Below are 19254 nucleotides of genomic sequence, written 5' to 3' on the forward strand. Positions count from 1 at the left end.
TCCTTCAGTGTCGCAGCCAGAGCCTTGACTTGAACCCGATCTAACATCTCTGGAGAGACCTGAAAATAGTTGTCTGGCGACGCTCCCTATCCAGCCTGACAGAGCTTGAGAGGATCTGCAGAGAGGAATGGGAGAATCTCCCCAAATCCAGGTGTGCCAAACTTGTACCCGTTAACTTAACTCTCTGTGGTTCTAAATCAGTAGTTGTTTTGTGATCTGAAAATGTCAGAGACATTAACTTGCTAGATCATGCTGTAGGCCTTGTAACTGTTTGTTACATGCAATGCGATTTGTGGACTTCACCAGACAGATGTTTCCCTCCGGTTGTGTGATGACGTGCAGGAATGGTTGAAGTTATTCTGCCACTGTGTATTCTTATTGTCTCGGCCTTAGGCCAATATATCATGATAGCAAGGCATATGATCTAACAGGTTATAGATCAAACAACGCAATTAGCACAACAGTGATTTTTTTCCCACGTACCGCTACTGATAGCCTAAGGTTTGTATCACAACTAAAGTTGCATAAATAAATAAATACAGGAGGACCTGTTTCAAATGATCACTTTGTTATCTGCTCAGCACAGAATAGCGCGCATGTGCTCATATAAATATCCATTATATTTTATTCAGGTATGTTCAATTATATTCTTCTTGCTATAAAATAATCTAAAATAATGCCACGGGAATTATAAGCACATTTTGTCTGCTAAATGAACTAGTGTAGCCCACAGCCTTACGGCATAGCCAGATCAGGGCCTAACAGAAGGACAACTCAGCTATTCTGTTCTTCTGAACCAGACAACATTTTCTTCATGTCCTAATGTTTATTTAGACCTGTCTAATATAAATAATGGATTTATTGTGATGGTTTAGGCAATATTACATGGATTTATTCGATTTTTAAAAATGTAGACGTTCCAAAGGTCTTCATCAGTGGCTTGTAGGCTATGAGTGGAAGCCCATAGATACTAAGTGTGCTGATGTTCATTAAAAGTCAATTACAGTTAGACTGGCAGTTATTTGTATGACAGCGTGTGTGTGTGTGTGTGTGTGTGTGTGTTGTGTGTTTGTGTGTGTGTGTGTGTGTTTGTGTCACTATGTGTGGCACCAGTATGCATGTGTGCGCGGATAATGTGTGTGTTGGGATGTCAGTGTAAGTAGAGTGCATTGGGAAAGTATACAGACCCCTTGACTTTTTCCACATTTTGTTACGTTACAGCCTTATTCTAAAAATGATTCAATTGTTTTTTTCCCCTTGTCAATCTACACACACAATACACCATAATGACAAAACAAAAATAGTGAAATATCACATTTACAGTATTCAGACTGTTATGTTCCCCAGTTTCTGTGCTGTTCTGGCTTTGTATGTGTGTCTATTTCAGGAAATGTGTCACGCCCTGCTCTTAGTATTTTGTGTTTTCTTTAGTTATTTGGTCAGGCCAGGGTGTGACATGGGTTTATTGTGTTGTCGTATTGGGGTTTTAGTAGGCATTGGGATTGTGGCTGAGTAGGGGTGTCTAGCATAGGCATTGGCTGCCTGAGGCGGTTCTCAATCAGAGTCAGGTGATTCTCGTTGTCTCTGATTGGGAACCATATTTAGGTAGCCTGGGTTTCACTGTGTGTTTGTGGGTGATTATTCCTGTCTTTGTGTTTGCACCAGATAGGGCTGTTTCGGTTTTCATTATTTCATTTAGTTATTTTTGTAGTTTCTGTATGTATAGGTTTTCCTTCATTAAAATATATCATGAATCATCATCACGCTGCATTTTGGTCCGATCCTTGTTCTACCTCTTCGTCAGAGGAGGAGATAGAAGAGAGCCGTTACAAAATGGCTTCCTGGATTCCTATAGCAGCTGATTGGTCAGCCCCATCGCTGATTGGAGCTCTGACCCCTCAGTGAAAGTTGTTTTGATATTATTTTGTAGCCGCTCTTTCAGAGGTACGAGTACGCCAATACGACTTATTGTTTGTGGTTATTGAAATTTCACATTTAGAGTATTGCTAAATTATTCTGTTGCATTTGTTCCCAGGGGGGGGGAGGGGAACACACCTTGGGAGTGTTTAGGCAAGAAGCCTTCGGACATACACACCCCATAGTATTTACTCTAAGCACACTAGGTAAGACCTGGGTGGACCACCGCCTGTATTTTGGTTAGCGCACCAGGTGGCGCTAAAGGTTAGGTAAGACCTGGGCGGACCACCGCCTGTATCTTGGTTAGCCCACCAGGTGGTGAGGTTAGGTAAGACCTGGGCGGAACACCGCCTGTATCTTGGTTAGCCCACCAGGTGGTGCTAAAGGTTAGGTAAGACCTGGGCGGACCACCGCCTGTATCTTGGTTAGCCCACCAGGTGGTGCTAAAGGTTAGGTAAAACCTGGGCGGACCACCGCCTGTATCTTGGTTAGCACACCAGGTGGTGAGGTTAGGTAAGACCTGGGCGGACCACCGCCTGTATCTTGGTTAGCCCACCAGGTGGTGCTAAAGGTTAGGTAAGACCTGGGCGGACCACCGCCTGTATCTTGGTTAGCCCACCAGGTGGTGAGGTTAGATAAGACCTGGGCGGACCACCGCCTGTATCTTGGTTAGCCCACCAGGTGGTGAGGTTAGGTAAGACCTGGGCGGAACACCGCCTGTATCTTGGTTAGCCCACCAGGTGGTGCTAAAGGTTAGGTAAGACCTGGGCGGACCACCGCCTGTATCTTGGTTAGCCCACCAGGTGGTGAGGTTAGATAAGACCTGGGCGGACCACCGCCTGTATCTTGGTTAGCCCACCAGGTGGTGCTAAAGGTTAGGTAAGACCTGGGCGGACCACCGCCTGTATCTTGGTTAGCCCACCAGGTGGTGAGGTTAGGTAAGACCCACCAGGTGGTGCAGGTGGCGCTAAAGGTTAGGTAAGACCTGGGCGGACCACCGCCTGTATCTTGGTTAGCCCACCAGGTGGTGAGGTTAGGTAAGACCTGGGCGGACCACCGCCTGTATCTTGGTTAGCCCACCAGGTGGCGCTAAAGGTTAGGTAAGACCTGGATGGACCATCGCCTGTATCTTGGTTAGCCCACCAGGTGGTGCTAAAGGTTGGGTTAGTAGTGGGAAGGCAGGTAAGGTAGGAGAGGGGATTCGTTAACTTATTTGCTTTGGTTCGGTCCACATTACGAAGTGTTAGGACTAATAAATTCCCTGTAATCTGTATTTTTCCTAGCCTCTGTCATCCTTTCCCTGCACCTACGATCACACTTTTTTTTCACTTCACGGGGAGTTGAGATGTAGCAGGGTGTTGCGTTCCCTCCTCCAAGAGGCGTACGTAGCACATACCCTTATTCACTACGTTGTTTGATTCTTTAATCAGAACAACAGTTTTCAGCTGTGCTAACATAACTGCAGAAGGGTTTTCTAATGATCAATTAGCCTTTTAAAATGATGAACTTGGATTACTTTACACAAGGTGCCATTGGAACACAGGACTGATGGTTGCTTATGGGCCCCTGTACGCCTATGTATATATTCCATAAATCTGCCGTTTCCAGCTACAATAGTCATTTACAACATTAACAATGTCTACACTGTATTTCTGATCAGTTAGATTTTTTTTTTATGGACCAAAAAAAGTGCTTTTCTTTCAAAAACAAGGACATTTCTAAGTGACCTCAAACTTTTGATTGGTAGTGTAAACTAAATAATATGTGAAATTAGTTTTGATTTTCAATGGCGAACAGTGGCAGCAGTATAGTATATAAATAAATAGTATATATCATCCGTATAGTATATAAATAAATAGTATATATCATCCGTATAGTATATACATAAATAGTATATATCATCCGTATAGTATATAAATAAATAGTATATATCATCCGTATAGTATATAAATAAATAGTATATATATTCCGTATAGTATATAAATAAATAGTATATATCATCCGTATAGTATATAAATAAATAGTATATATCATCCGTATAGTATATACATAAATAGTATATATCATCCGTATAGTATATAAATAAATAGTATATATCATCCGTATAGTATATAAATATATAGTATATATCATCCGTATAGTATATATATAAATAGTATATATCATCCGTATAGTATATATATAAATAAATAGTACACATCATCCGTAGGCCTTTGCACTTGAATAGAGAATGGAGGAGGCTTTTCCTGCGGTTAATGTTCATGCCAGCCAGGTGGGCTACTGCAGTTTTAAAGAGTAGCAATGTGCTTAACTTCTTAAGGTATAGGGGATAGCATTTTCACTTTTGGATAAATAGCGTGCCCAATTTAAACTTCCTGCTACTCATGCCAAGAATATAATATATGCATATTATTGGTAGATCTGGATAGACAACACTCTGACATTTCTAAAACTGTTTGAATCATGTATGTGAGTATAATAGAACTTATGTAGCAGGCAAAACCCAGAGGACTAACCGTTCAGATTTTTTCACTGAATTCTCATTTGCAAACGACATTTCTTAGGAACTTGTTTTCTATTCCTACCGCTTCCACTGGGTGTCACCAGTCTTTGGAATTTGGTTGAGGTTATTCCTTTGTGCAATGAAGAAGTAGGGCCAACTAGGAACTGCGTAACACTGTTGAGAGCTGCGCAAGACTTGAAAAGTAGCTTGGTTTGTTGTCTTCCTGTATTGAAGACTGATAGACCCGTCTTCAATTTGATCGATTATTAACGTTTAAAAATACCTAAAGATGTATTACAAACTAGTTTGAAATATTTTGGCAAAGTTTACAGGCAACTTTTGAAATATTTTGTAGTGACGTTGGGCAATTTGGAAGCTGTTTTTTTCTGGATCAAACGCGCCAAATAAATTGACATTTTGGATATATGGACGGAGTTAATCGAACAAAAGGACCAATTGTGATGTTTATGGGACATATTGGAGTGCCAACAAAAGAAGCTTGTCAAAGGTAATGCATGTTTTATATTTTATTTCTGTGTTTAGTTTTTTATTTATTTTATTTAACCTTTATTTAACCAGGTAGGCAAGTTGAGAACAAGTTCTCATTTACAACTGCGACCTGGCCAAGATAAAGCAAAGCAGTTCGACACATACAATGACACAGAGTTACACATGGAGTAAAACAAACATACAGTCAATAATACAGTATAAACAAGTCTATATATGATGTGAGCAAATGAGGTGAGATAAGGGAGGTAAAGGCAAAAAAAGGCCATGGTGGCAAAGTAAATACAATATAGCAAGTAAAACACTGGAATGGTAGATTTGCAGTGGAAGAATGTGCAAAGTAGAAATAAAAAATAATGGGTTGCAAAGGAGCAAAATAAATAAATAAATAAAATTAAATTCTAGATTTAACTTTGGATTGGAGATGTTTGATATGGGTCTGGAAGGAGAGTTTACAGTCTAACCAGAGACCTAAGTATTTGTAGTTGTCCACGTATTCTAAGTCAGAGCCGTCCAGAGTAGTGATGTTGGACAGGCGGGCAAGTGCAGGTAGCGATCGGTTGAAGAGCATGCATTTAGTTTTACTTGTATTCAAGAGCAATTGGAGGCCACGGAAGGAGAGTTGTATGGCATTGAAGCTTGCCTGGAGGGTTGTTAACACAGTGTCCAAAGAAGGGCCAGAAGTATACAGAATGGTGTCGTCTGCGTAGAGGTGGATCAGAGACTCACCAGCAGCAAGAGCAACCTCATTGATGTATACAGAGAAGAGAGTCGGTCCAAGAATTGAACCCTGTGGCACCCCCATAGAGACTAGTGTAGTTTAGTGTAGCGCCTGCAGGGTTGAAATATGCTACCCTCTTTGTTTACCGTTGTGCTATCATCAGATAATAGCTTCTTATGGTTTCGCCGAAAAGCCTTTAAGAATCTGACATGTTGGCTGGATTCACAACGAGTGTAGCATTAATTGAGTATCTTACATGTGTGATTTAATGATCGTTTTATTTATCATTTTTATTTGAATTTGCAGCGCTGCATTTTCCCTGGTTTTTGGCAAGCAAGCGTCGCCTATACCATAAGAAGTTAACATTGAAGAATAAATATAGTAGTCCTAGCTTATAGAAATCTGATGGGATACTCCTCTTTTTTAATAGAGGCCATCAAAACTCTGTTTTCTCATGCAATTGCACAGTCTATTGAAATGTTGTGCAACATGAGCTTCTAGGAACAATTATTTCATTCAATGGAACAATCAGCTATGAGGAGCTCTCGATGCGCAACTGTTCCACTCAATCTCTGATTGCCAGGGCTCTCATGAAGTGCTTGATTTGATTTTCAATTGCTTTTGCAATGATGTCAAGAGTGATTAGAGGGACTATAGAGTACCAGGTCATTAGCAAGTTTGGTAGGCTACTAATGACCATCAGCGACAACAGAGCACAGTTTTGGAGAAGCCTAGTTACCATGACTCGACAGTCATTCAACGGTCATATGGAATTTGACAAGCAAGAAAGCAAGAAAGTAGGTGAAGTTAAAAGCAAGCCAGAAGGACGGTATGCTTTACTATGTTTATTTCAGGTTAAAAAAAATCCACATCCGGTAAAAACAATGGGAAGATGGAAAAGTATCTGAACTATCTGAACTCTGGCGGCAAATACCGTATACCATGACGGCTGACCGCATTCACCTTCGTTCTATCAATGAAAACAATGACATCCAGTTTGCTGTCTAGCATCTAGCTCGAGCAATCTGAATGCAGCATAACAGCCCAACTCCCTATTGTTCTGCTCCTGAGTGGAGCAGCGGTCTAAGGTACTGCATCTCAGTGCAAGAGGCATCACTACAGTCCCTGGTTTGAAATCCAGGCTGTATTACATCCGGCCATGATTGGGAGTCCCATAGGGTGGCGAACAATTGGCCCAGCGTCGTCCGGGTTTTGGCGGGTTAGGCAGCCATTGTAAATAAGAATTTGTTCTTAACTGACTAAAATAACACACCTACTCCTTGTTGTTCAGCATAACACCCCTACTCCTTATTGTACAGCATAACGGCTATTCTCCTTGTGGTACAGTATAACAGCCGTAGTCCTTGTTGTACATCACAACAGCCCTACTCCTTATTGTTCAGCACAACAGCCCTACTCCTTGTGGTACATCACAACAGCCGTAGTCCTTGTGGTACACCACAACAGCCCTACTCCTTGTGGTACATCATAACAGCCCTACTCCTTGTTGTACATCATAACAGCCCTACTCCTTGTGGTACATCACAACAGCCCAACTCCTTGTTGTACATCATAACAGCCCAACTCCTTGTGGTACATCACAACAGCCCAACTCCTTGTGGTACATCATAACAGCCGTACTCCTTGTGGTACATCATAACAGCCCTACTCCTTGTGGTACGTCACAACAGCCCTACTCCTTGTGGTACATCATAACAGCCCTACTCCTTGTGGTACATCATAACAGCCCTACTCCTTGTGGTACGTCACAACAGCCCTACTCCTTGTGGTACATCATAACAGCCCTACTCCTTGTGGTACATCACAACAGCCGTAGTCCTTGTGGTACACCACAACAGCCCTACTCCTTGTGGTACATCATAACAGCCCAACTCCTTGTGGTACATCACAACAGCCCAACTCCTTGTGGTACATCATAACAGCCATACTCCTTGTGGTACATCATAACAGCCCTACTCCTTGTGGTACATCATAACAGCCCTACTCCTTGTGGTACGTCACAACAGCCCTACTCCTTGTGGTACGTCACAACAGCCCTACTCCTTGTGGTACATCATAACAGCCCTACTCCTTGTGGTACATCATAACAGCCCTACTCCTTGTGGTACATCATAACAGCCCTACTCCTTGTGGTACATCACAACAGCCCAACTCCTTGCTGTTATTTATTTTCACTGTGTATTTATTCCTCACCAAATACAGTATAATATGAAAGAGGTCCCGTCAGCATTTCACTGGTAGTCTACACCTGTTGTTTAACAAGCATGTGACACATTTAATTTCGATTTGATTTTAGGAAGGAGATATGGGGAGAGGAGAGGTTCCCACCGTGGGTAAGCAAACAGTGGAATATGCCTGTTTGCATTTCAGTGTACGATGAGGCACAAACACACACACGCACACTGGATGAGGAAGGAATCTCTTCCACCATGAGTTGACGTAATCGTTAATGGTATTGTTGAGTTTATATAGACATACACATTATATGACTATACAGTTGAAGTTAGAAGTTTACGTACACTTAGGTTGGAGTTATTAAAACTATTTTTTCTCCACAAATGTCATGTTAAGAAACTATAGTTTTGGCGAGTCGGTTAGGACATATACTTTGTGCATGACACAAGTCATTTTTCCAACAATTGTTTACAGACAGATTATTTAATTTATAATTCACTGTATCACAATTCCAGCTGGTCAGAAGTTTACATACATAATTTGACTGTGCCTTTAAACAGCTTGGAAAATTCCAGAAAAGGATGTCATAGCTTTAGGAGCTTCTGATAATTGACATTGCTAATTGACATCATTTGAGTCAATTGGAGATGTACCTGTGGATGTATTTCAAGGCCTATCTTCAAACTCAGTATCTCTTTGCTTAACATCAATGGGAAAATCAAAAGAAATCCGCCCAGACCTCAGAAAAACAATTGTAGACCTCCACAAGTCTGGAACATCCTTGGGATCCATTTCCAAATGCCTGAAGGTACCACACTCATCTGTACAAACAATAGTACGCAAGTATAAACACCATGGGACCACGCAGCCGTCATACAGCTCAGGAAGGAGACGCGTTCTGAATCCTAGAGATGAACGTACTTTGGTGCGAAAAGTGCAAATTAATCCCAGAACAGCAAAGGACCTTGTGAAGATGCTGGAGGAAACAGGTACAAAAGTATCTATATCCACAGTAAAATGAGTCCTATATCGACATAACCTGAAGGCCTATTGGGCAAGGAAAAAGCCACTGCTCCAAAACCGCCAGAAAAAAGCCAGTTTGCAACTGCACAGGAAGTTAAAGCTTGGTCGCAAATGGGTTTTCAAAATGGACAATGACCCCAAGCATACTTCCAAAGTTGTGGCAAAATGGCTCAAGAACAAAAAAGTCAAGGTATTGGAGTGGCCATTACAAAGCCCTGACCTCAATCCTATAGAACATTTGTGGGCAAAACTGAAAAAGTGTGTGTGAGCAGGGAGGCCTACGAACCGATCTCAATTACACCAGCTCTGTCAAGATCAATGGGCCAAAATTCACCCAACTTATTGTGGGAAGCTTGTGGAAGGCTACCCAAAACGTTTGATCCAAGTTAAACAATTTAAAGGCAATGCTAAAAATACTAATTGAGTGTATGTAAACTTCTGACCCACTGGGAATGTGATGAAAGAAATAAAAGCTGAAATATATCATTCTCTACGATTACTCTGAGATTTCACATTCTTAAAATAAAGTGGTGATCCTAACTGACCGAACACAGGGAATTTTTACAAGGATTAAATGTCAGGAATTGTGAAAAACTGAGTTTAAATGCATTTGGCTAAGGTGTATGTAAACTTCTGACTTCAACTGTTGGTATTAACAAGGTAATATGGTGAAAGTTTACCAGGAAATGTATGTTTTCAAACAGAATGGACATTCTACAATCCTTAAATCATGAAATGAGTATGTGTCATTTCACATTTGTCCCTCGTGTTTCTTGGTGGTTTCTAATTGGACATCATGTGTTTCTTGGTGGTTTCTAATTGTCCATCATGTGTTTCTTGGTGGTTTCTAATTGTCCATCATGTGTTTCTTGGTGGTTTCTAATTGGACATCATGTGTTTCTTGGTGGTTTCTAATTGGACATCATGTGTTTCTTGGTGGTTTCTAATTGGACATCATGTGTTTCTTGGTGGTTTCTAATTGGACATCATGTGTTTCTTGGTGGTTTCTAATTGTCCATCATGTGTTTCTTGGTGGTTTCTAATTGGACATCATGTGTTTCTTGGTGGTTTCTGATTGGACATCATGTGTTTCTTGGTGGTTTCTAATTGTCCATCATGTGTTTCTTGGTGGTTTCTAATTGGACATCATGTGTTTCTTGGTGGTTTCTAATTGGACATCATGTGTTTCTTGGTGGTTTCTAATTGGACATCATGTGTTTCTTGGTGGTTTCTAATTGGACATCATGTGTTTCTTGGTGGTTTCTAATTGTCCATCATGTGTTTCTTGGTGGTTTCTAATTGGACATCATGTGTTTCTTGGTGGTTTCTAATTGGACATCATGTGTTTCTTGGTGGTTTCTAATTGGACATCATGTGTTTCTTGGTGGTTTCTAATTGGACATCATGTGTTTCTTGGTGGTTTCTAATTGTCCATCATGTGTTTCTTGGTGGTTTCTAATTGGACATCATGTGTTTCTTGGTGGTTTCTAATTGGACATCATGTGTTTCTTGGTGGTTTCTAATTGGAACTCATGTGTTTCTTGGTGGTTTCTATTTGGACATGATGTGTTTCTTGGTGTTTCTCTCTGGTCTCAGGAGGATGATGAAACACTTTGGAGCAAACAGACAGAACAGCAGCCCAAAGCTGGATGCTAAGATGGCGAATATCTCCACAGCTACAGTGTACTTCCCAGGAGAGCTGACGTAGGCAGGGACGAAGGAGATCCATACAGCACAGAAGATCAGCATGCTGAAGGTGATGAACTTGGCCTCGTTGAAGTTGTCAGGGAGTTTCCTGGCCAGGAAGGCTAAGAGGAGACAGAGAGAGGCCAGCAAGCCAATGTAGCCCAGCACCAGAGAGAAGCCGACCACAGAGCCCACGTCACACTCCAGGACCACCCTCGGCCCCCGACCCTCTCTGTTCCCCCTCTCAGCCGGCCGGGGTGGAGATAGGGCCAGCCACAGCACACAGATCAGCACCTGTGGAAGGGAAAGGGGTTTGGAAGGAAAAAGCACAGTCACCATAACAACAGAATACGGTCAGTGAAGGAAATAAATACATTCCAATAGTAAAAACTAGATGTTCACCTGGATGAGTGTGCAGATGGAGATGCCCATCCTTTGCTGAGCTGGGCTGAAGTATCTCATCAGGTTCTCTCCAGGCAGAGTGGCCCTGAAGGCCACCAGCACCACCACAGTCCTGCTGAGCAGACAGGAGATGCAGAACACAAAGCTTACACCAAACAGGGTGTGTCTCAGCATGCAAGTCCATGGCTTCGGCCAGCCAATGAAAACCAGTGCACACAGGAAGCAAAGTTTGAGTGACAGCAGGAGCAGGAAGCTGAGCTCAGAGTTGTTGGCTTTCACCTGGAACGAGACAGAGAATGATAATTTAGACAGAGTGACGTCATAAATCTCGTCCTTATGTGACAGCGTACGAACTGATGTCTCTCATGCAATGGAATGTATTTTTTGCAATATCAGTAGAGTTGACTCAACAAATAATAGCACAGTTTGAAGGGTACACTTCCAGCTTTTACTTCCTGAATTCGGGAACACTCAAAATGCCTGCCAGTCCATCCGTTATGCCATCATTGACTTGAATGGGGACACCCGTTCTATTCATTGTATTTCTATGATCACATAATTCAACTCACCAGGGGAGTATGGCGGTGGTAGAAGAAGGTGGCCAGGGCACCAGCTGTGAGCGTTGCCCCGGAAACTGAGATGACGGACAGGATGACGCCCATGGTGTCGCTGTAGGAGAGGAAGTCCACCAGCTGTGGGACGCAGGCCGTATGATCTGGGTTGGACCAGAACCGCTCTGGACACCTGATACACTCAACTGACCCTGACAGAGAAGGAACAGAAATCAAGAGTCAGAATCAGAACCAGTCAGAATCAGAACCAGTCAGAACCAAGACCAGTCAGAACCAGGACCAGTCAGAACCAGTGCAGGTCAGAACCAGTCAGAATGAGGACCAGTCAGGACCAGGACCAGTCAGGACCAGGATCAGTCAGAACCAGGACCAGTCAGAATCAGAACCAGTCAGAATCAGAACCAGTCAGAACCAAGACCAGTCAGAACCAGGACCAGTCAGAATCAGTCAGAACCAGGACCAGTCAGGACCCGGACCAGTCAGAATCAGACTCAGTCAGAACCAGGACCAGTCAGGACCCGGACCAGTCAGGACCAGGACCAGTCAGAACCAGGACTAGTCAGGACCAGGACCATTCAGAATCAGGACCAGTCAAAATCAGGACCGGTCAGGATCAGGACCAGTCAGAATCAAGACCAGTCAGAATCAGGACCAGTCAGGATCCGGACCAGTCAGAATCATAACCAGTCAGGATCAGGACCAGTCAAAATCAGGACCAGTCAGAACAAGGACCAGTCAGAATCAGGACCAGTCAGAATTAGGAACAGTCAGAACCAGTCAGGTCAGAATCAGGACCAGTCAGAACCAGGACCAGTCAGAATCAGGACCAGTCAGAACCAGACAGAATCAGGACCAGTCAGAATCAGGACCAGTCAGAACCAGGACCATTCACAATCAGGAACAGTCAGAATCAGGACCAGATACGAATGGGGACCAGTCAGACTCAGGGCCGGTCAGAATCAGGACCAGTCAGAATCAGGACCAGTCAGAATCAGGACCAGTCAAATATGAAATGGAATGAGAAAAGTTGATAGATGACCTGTTGTGTTGCTGATCTCTCCCTCAGCGCAGGACAGACAGTCGAAGCAGCAAACGGGTCTCCCCTTCTGTACCGCATGTCTGGTACCAGGGGGACAGGCAGCACTGCATATAGACACAGGGACCTACCAGACGGTGGGGAGGACGCAGTCATCATCATCATGATCATTATTATCACCATTATTACACACACACACACACACACACACACACACACACACACACACACACACACACACACACACACACACACACACACACACACACACACACACACACACACACACACACACACACAGAGGCAGGTTTGCTGGGCCCCTCTGGGGACTAGGTGAGGAATCTGACCACACAAATATCTCACATTCAGTATCATGTTGATGACAGAGCTTCCTGTCTGACCTAACATTCAGTATCATATTGATGACAGAGCTTCCTGTCTGACCTAACATTCAGTATCATATTGATGACAGAGCTTCCTGTCTGACCTAACATTCAGTATCATATTGATGACAGAGCTTCCTGTCTGACCTAACATTAAGTATCATATTGATGACAGAGCTTCCTGTCTGACCTAACATTCAGTATCATATTGATGACAGAGCTTCCTGTCTGACCTAACATTCAGTATCATATTGATGACAGAGCTTCCTGTCTGACCTAACATTCAGTATCATATTGATGACAGAGCTTCCTGTCTGAACTAACATTCAGTGTCATATTGATGACAGAGCTTCCTGTCTGACCTAACATTCAGTATCATATTGATGACAGAGCTTCCTGTCTGAACTAACATTCAGTATCATATTGATGACAGAGCTTCCTGTCTGAACTAACATTCAGTATCATATTGATGACAGAGCTTCCTGTCTGAACTAACATTCAGTATCATATTGATGACAGAGCTTCCTGTCTGAACTAACATTCAGTATCATATTGATGACAGAGCTTCCTGTCTGAACTAACATTCAGTATCATATTGATGACAGAGCTTCCTGTCTGAACTAACATTCAGTATCATATTGATGACAGAGCTTCCTGTCTGAAATAACATTCAGTATCATATTGATGACAGAGCTTCCTGTCTGAACTAACATTCAGTATCATATTGATGACAGAGCTTCCTGTCTGAACTAACATTCAGTATCATATTGATGACAGAGCTTCCTGTCTGAACTAACATTCAGTATCATATTGATGACAGAGCTTCCTGTCTGAACTAACATTCAGTATCATATTGATGACAGAGCTTCCTGTCTGAACTAACATTCAGTATCATATTGATGACAGAGCTTCCTGTCTGAACTAACTTTCACCTGTAATTTTTTTTTTCTCTTTCTCTTTGCTGTATGTCTGCCTCGGGGTGACACGCTAAACAAGTCTCTTTCTCTAACACACACACACACACACACACACACACACACACACACACACACACACACACACACACACACACACACACACACACACACACACACACACACACACACACACACACACACACACACACACACACACACACACTCCTCTCTGCTTCAGAGAAACCAAGCTAAGTGGTACTCACCTCATCTCTGCTGCCCCCTCCCCACACCACCTTCTCCATATTGATGTGAAACTGGTCGTCCACGCCCACTGAAGACAGAAAATGGCCTACTTGGACAAACTCTGCTGTCTCCTCGTGGGTCACATGCCAGTTGATGATGTCATAAGAGGCAGGCGGATTACCATTCATGTCGAAGTGGATCAAATCCCCCACAGGAGTACTGAAGTTCACTCTCCTCAGATAATGAGCAATCTCAAAGACAAAAGGTTTATTGAAACAGGATTAAGAGTTAGAACCAGTGGTTGCTTTGGGCTTTTAGTGCTCAACACTTATAAAGTGTTTCCATTGACTGGAAACGTTAGAGTTGTTAACCTGAAAACAGATCAACATGGAATTGTCACCTGGCTGGGCTGAAGCTTCCTGATATCAGGGCACTGTCCACTATTAAAGGGTCCCTCCCCTGGTGGACAGGCCACCATGTCCTGAATGGCGTGGGCGATGGCGTAAACAGCCTTGTACACATTGTAGCTGGCTCTCAGCTGAGACACGTCAGCATACTGGCTCTCCCCCTCACCTAGGATTGACACTTTATTTTACTGAGACAACATCGGGAATGGATCAGGACACATAAAACACATTAGTTGTAAACTTTCCCTCACCTATGACCTCTGAACCAGTACACTGTCGCCGGGACGACGGGGTCATGCTGAGGTCAATCCCCAGAGAACACCCAAAAATCTCCTCCCACAATTCCCTCAGGAAGGGGTCGGATTTCTGGTATTCCCCATCAGGACGGAGGCGTGTTAGGAAAGGCCCCAGGCTGGGAATGACAGCTTTCTTCAGGGCAAATCCAATAGTCCCGGCAAGAGAGGGCAGGTTTTTGGGGGAAGAGAGAGTAGAGTAGGTGACCCAGGCTTCCGAGGCGATCCACTGCCTGTCTGTTATGTTCTGACGGACAACCTCTTCCATCAGGGCCTGAAGAATGAGACGGTTAAAAAGATCAAGATAGTCAAGTTGAAGTACATGATTATCAATAAGAAAATACCTGTCTATAAAGGGCATCAAGACATGGTAGGACAAAAACACTCTGCTACAGTTGTGTAACAAATACTTAACAATACTCTGACCAGTAACTGATTACCCGTGCATCCTGAGCGATGGCGAATGTCACCACCACTCTGGCAGTAGATCCTCTGATGGTGTCCACGATGTACTTCATCCGTCTCTGAGATGGTACCTTGGGGATGACCATCAGTGAGAGAGAGGGAAGAGAGTCAGAGAAAATCAGAGAGAGTGTTTCTATTTTATATTCATGGAGAGAGGGCGAAGCAGAGTTAAAGAGAGACAGAAAGAGAGAGTCTATTGTCAGATCATCAGAGTGAGGTCGTACCTTGGGGATGACCTCTGCGTAGGCGACACAAACCCCAGATCCTTGGAGATCTTGGAGAAGCATCTGAACCCCAAACTTTCCATAGTCATCATCCCCTGACACCAGCCCCACCCACTCCCAGCCCAGCTGATGCAGCAGCCTGGCCATGCCCCGAGCCTGGAAGGCATCGCTGGGTATCGTACGGAAGAACGATGGGTACCTCCAGTTGTCACTCAAACAGGCACAGGAGGCAAAATAACTCACCTGGGAGAGAACAGAGAGAGAGAGTCAGGGAGAATAAGAATTTGTAACACTCAGAGCAGAAGGAGAGGAAACGTGAACATAGAGTCATCAAGATAGATATTTAATTGAATGTGTAAGCATTATCTAGAAATATATTCGAGTGTAATCTGTAAGAAAGTAATTTAGATAGATATTTGAATGTAATCTGTAAGAAAGTCATTTAGATAGATATTTGAATGTAATCTTTCCATCCCAGTCTGTAGTCCAACCCCATGCCTCACCATGGGTAACTCAAACGGTCCGAGGGTCTGTGCCACCACGATGGAGGCTGAGGAGCGGGCATCACCGATGATGACGGGCACCTCAGGGGTTGCTCCACACTCTGTGCCCACCACAGAGGCCTCCTGGCCGGTCACCATGGCTAGGGCTGCCCCCAGAGTGGTACCCTCTGCCAGGCATGTGTCAGCAGCCAGGAACCCCAGGGTGAGGTTAGGAAGGAGGGCTGGGTCGCGGTTAATCTCCTCCACCGCAAAGATCATAGTCTGGAGCCAGCGGTAAGCACGCTGGTTGAACCTGACCGATAGAGGAAGGGAAGAGACAGGTAGAGAGGAGGTAACTGAAAACACTTTACATGTGAAAACAATGACACAAAGCTGTCATCACACGGAGTTGCGTACATTGTACATGTCACATTTCCCTCAATACTCCGGAACTCCTGCTCTGGTAGAGGGGCTTCCACATGGACGGGGAACAGGCCTCCAATGACCACATCTCCTGCCCGATAAACACTGCCCGAGATGGGGTTAGCCATCAGTCGACAGGCCCCCCCTCCATCTCCAGACTGACCCCAGACATACCCAGGGATAGAGAGGCAGCAGAGCAGCCACAGCCAGCCACAGAGGCACATCACCTGGATAGAGACAAGGTCGAGGACTGGGAAAGTCCGTCACCTGGAGGAGAGAGATCAAAGCAAGAGCGTACAGACACAACACTGAGTAGATAGAATGACATGAACAAAGAAACGCAGGCAATGAAGAGATACACCATACACCATACACCATACACCATACACCATACACCATGGACACCTGTAACCAGACAGAACACTGAGTAGATAGAATGACATGAACAAAGAAACGCAGGCAATGAAGAGATACACCATACACCATACACCATACACTATACACCATACACCATACACCATACACCATACACCATGGACACCTGTAACCAGACAGAACACTGAGTAGATAGAATGACATGAACAAAGAAACGCAGGCAATGAAGAGATACACCATACACCATACACCATACACCATACACCATGGACACCTGTAACCAGACAGAACACTGAGTAGATAGAATGACATGAACAAAGAAACGCAGGCAATGAAGAGATACACCATACACCATACACCATACACCATACACCATACACCATACACCATACACCATACACCATGGACACCTGTAACCAGACAGTTGTGTGAAACAACAGTGATAGACACACAAAAAAACATGTTCCATCTCTGCCCTACCTATCAACAGTAAACCTTATCCTGGTGAGAGAGACAGACAGAGAGGATGAGTGTCTGTCAGTCTAACATCTCCTGCAGAGAGTGAAAGAGGGAGAGGAAGAGGAGAGAAGGGGAGATGCTGATATAGGGAGAAATGAGCCCCCGGCTAAAAAACAGGCACACAGCCGCCAGGGGGTGCTTGTAGGGACGGGTGGGGCAGGAGGGGGTTAATTGGGGCATGTTATTGGAGGATAACTTGGGGAACAGGTAATTGAGGATAATTGGAGAAAGCCTATGAGGGTGATGTTATTGACGGTAATGTAGTAGGAGAGGAGATGTGTAGAGAGAGAGAGAGAGAGAGAGAGAGAGAGAAAGAGAGAGAGTGAGAGCGAGAGAGCGAGTGAGCGAGCGAGTGAGCGAGTGAGAGAAAGAGAGAGAAAGAGAGAGAGTGAGTGAGTGAGTCAGTGAGTGAATTAGTGAGTGAGGGGGAGAAGAAAGAAATACATTTTCCTTCCCTAAACTCTCAGTTTTCCCTGAGCTGTACCAATGACAGCAGGTTGTTGTGAGGGATAATTGCATGTAACTGAAGAATGACTATGACACTGAAGTTAATCACTTTAATTACCTCAGTCGCTGAGAACATGAGGTCATAAATAATTTCCTCCTATTCTCGCTCTCTCTCGTTCATTCTCTCTTTCCCTCTCTCTGTCTAGTACTTATCAAGAGTAATTCCACTGAGATGGGGTCTGTGTTCTGTTTGAGCCTGACACACAGGAAAATGTGGTGATTAGTGTGTGTGTGTGTGTGTGTGTGTGTGTGTGTGTGTGGTGTGTGTGTGTGTGTGTGTGTGTGTGTGTGTGTGTGTGTGTGTGTGTGTGTGTGTAGAAGTCTAGTGCTGCATCAACAGGAATGGAGTGCTGGAAAGGTCTGTTGTGAAAGGCAGGGGCAAGAGAGAGAAAGATATTTCATTTTGAGGAGAATCCTCTATCATTTTCTAGACTATATCAGCACCTACTCATCCAATTACACCTCAATTCTATACTCTCCTTCACCCTCTCTCCCCTATACTATACTCTCCCTCACCCTCTCTCCCCTATTCTATACTCTCCCTCACCCTCTCTCCCCTATACTATACTCTCCCTCACCCTCTCTCCCCTATTCTATACTCTCCCTCACCCTCTCTCCCCTATACTATACTCTCCCTCTCCCCTCTCTCCCTATTCTATACTCTCCCTCACCCTCTCCCCTATACTATACTCTCCCTCACCCTCTCTCCCCTATTCTATACTCTCCCTCACCCTCTCTCCGCTATTCTGTTCCTCTCCCTCTACTCTTCTTCTCTTCTTCTTCCCCTATTCTGTTCCTCTCTCTCTACTCTCCCTCTCTCCCCTATTCTATACTCTCCCTCACCCTCTCTCCCCTATTCTATACTCTCCCTCACCCTCTCTCCCCTATTCTATACTCTCCCTCACCCTCTCTCCCCTATTCTATACTCTCCCTCTACTCTTCTTCTCTCCCCTATTCTGTTCCTCTCCTTCTACTCTCCCTCTCTCCCCTATTCTTCTACTCTCCCACTCTCCCCTATTCTGCTCCTCTCCCTCTACTCTCCCACTCTCCCCTATTCTGTTCATCTCCCTCTCCCCCTATTCTGCTCTTCTGCTCTACCGCTCTCTCTCTCCCCTATTCTCGTCCTCTACTCTCACTCTCTCCCCTTTTCTCCTCCTCTACTCTCCCTCTCTCCCCTTTTCTCCTCCTCTACTCTCCCTCTCTCCCCTATTCTCCTCCTCTACTCTCCCTCTCTCCCCTATTATCCTCCTCTACTCTCCCTCTCCTTCGCTCCCCTATTGTCCTCCTCTACTCTCCCTCTCCCTCTCTCCCCTATTCTCCTCCTCTACTCTCCCTCTCCCTCTCTGTCTCTTCCCTATTCTCCTCCTCTACTCTCCCTCTCTCCCCTATTCTCCTCCTCTACTCTCCCTCTCCCTCTCTCCCCTATTCTCCTCCTCTACTCTCCCTCTCCCTC

At 44.3% G+C, this 19254-nt stretch overlaps 1 protein-coding gene across 1 annotated transcript; it reads right to left on the reverse strand.

Annotated features, from left to right (window-relative positions):
- Positions 1-5076: 5076 nt before the first annotated feature.
- Positions 5077-16284, reverse strand: LOC115125794 (extracellular calcium-sensing receptor-like). The gene is made up of 10 exons (XM_029655354.2): positions 15999-16284; positions 15496-15738; positions 15247-15342; positions 14765-15080; positions 14507-14679; positions 14127-14357; positions 12567-12690; positions 11525-11718; positions 10956-11234; positions 5077-10847 (listed from the first exon to the last, which is right to left on the reverse strand). Exons 1-10 carry the CDS (start codon positions 16254-16256, stop codon positions 10419-10421), a joined length of 2343 nt encoding a protein of 780 aa, XP_029511214.2. The 5' UTR covers positions 16257-16284; the 3' UTR covers positions 5077-10418.
- Between the last annotated feature and the right edge of the window lie 2970 nt (positions 16285-19254).

The sequence above is a fragment of the Oncorhynchus nerka genome, linkage group LG14, assembly GCF_034236695.1.
Source record: "Oncorhynchus nerka isolate Pitt River linkage group LG14, Oner_Uvic_2.0, whole genome shotgun sequence".
In the NCBI taxonomy this organism is placed as follows: domain Eukaryota; kingdom Metazoa; phylum Chordata; class Actinopteri; order Salmoniformes; family Salmonidae; genus Oncorhynchus; species Oncorhynchus nerka.

Bases quoted from the DNA above. Each gene is read 5' to 3' on its own strand.
- LOC115125794 (XM_029655354.2), bottom strand. From the start codon at position 16,256: ATGATCTTTGCGGTGGAGGAGATTAACCGCGACCCAGCCCTCCTTCCT. The intron at 12,691-14,126 runs GTGAGTACCACT...ACCGTCTGGTAG, and splicing joins GAGGGGGCAGCAGAGATGAG to GTCCCTGTGTCTATATGCAG. The intron at 10,848-10,955 runs GTGAACATCTAG...TCCCTTCCACAG, and splicing joins CCATCTGCACACTCATCCAG to GTGCTGATCTGTGTGCTGTG.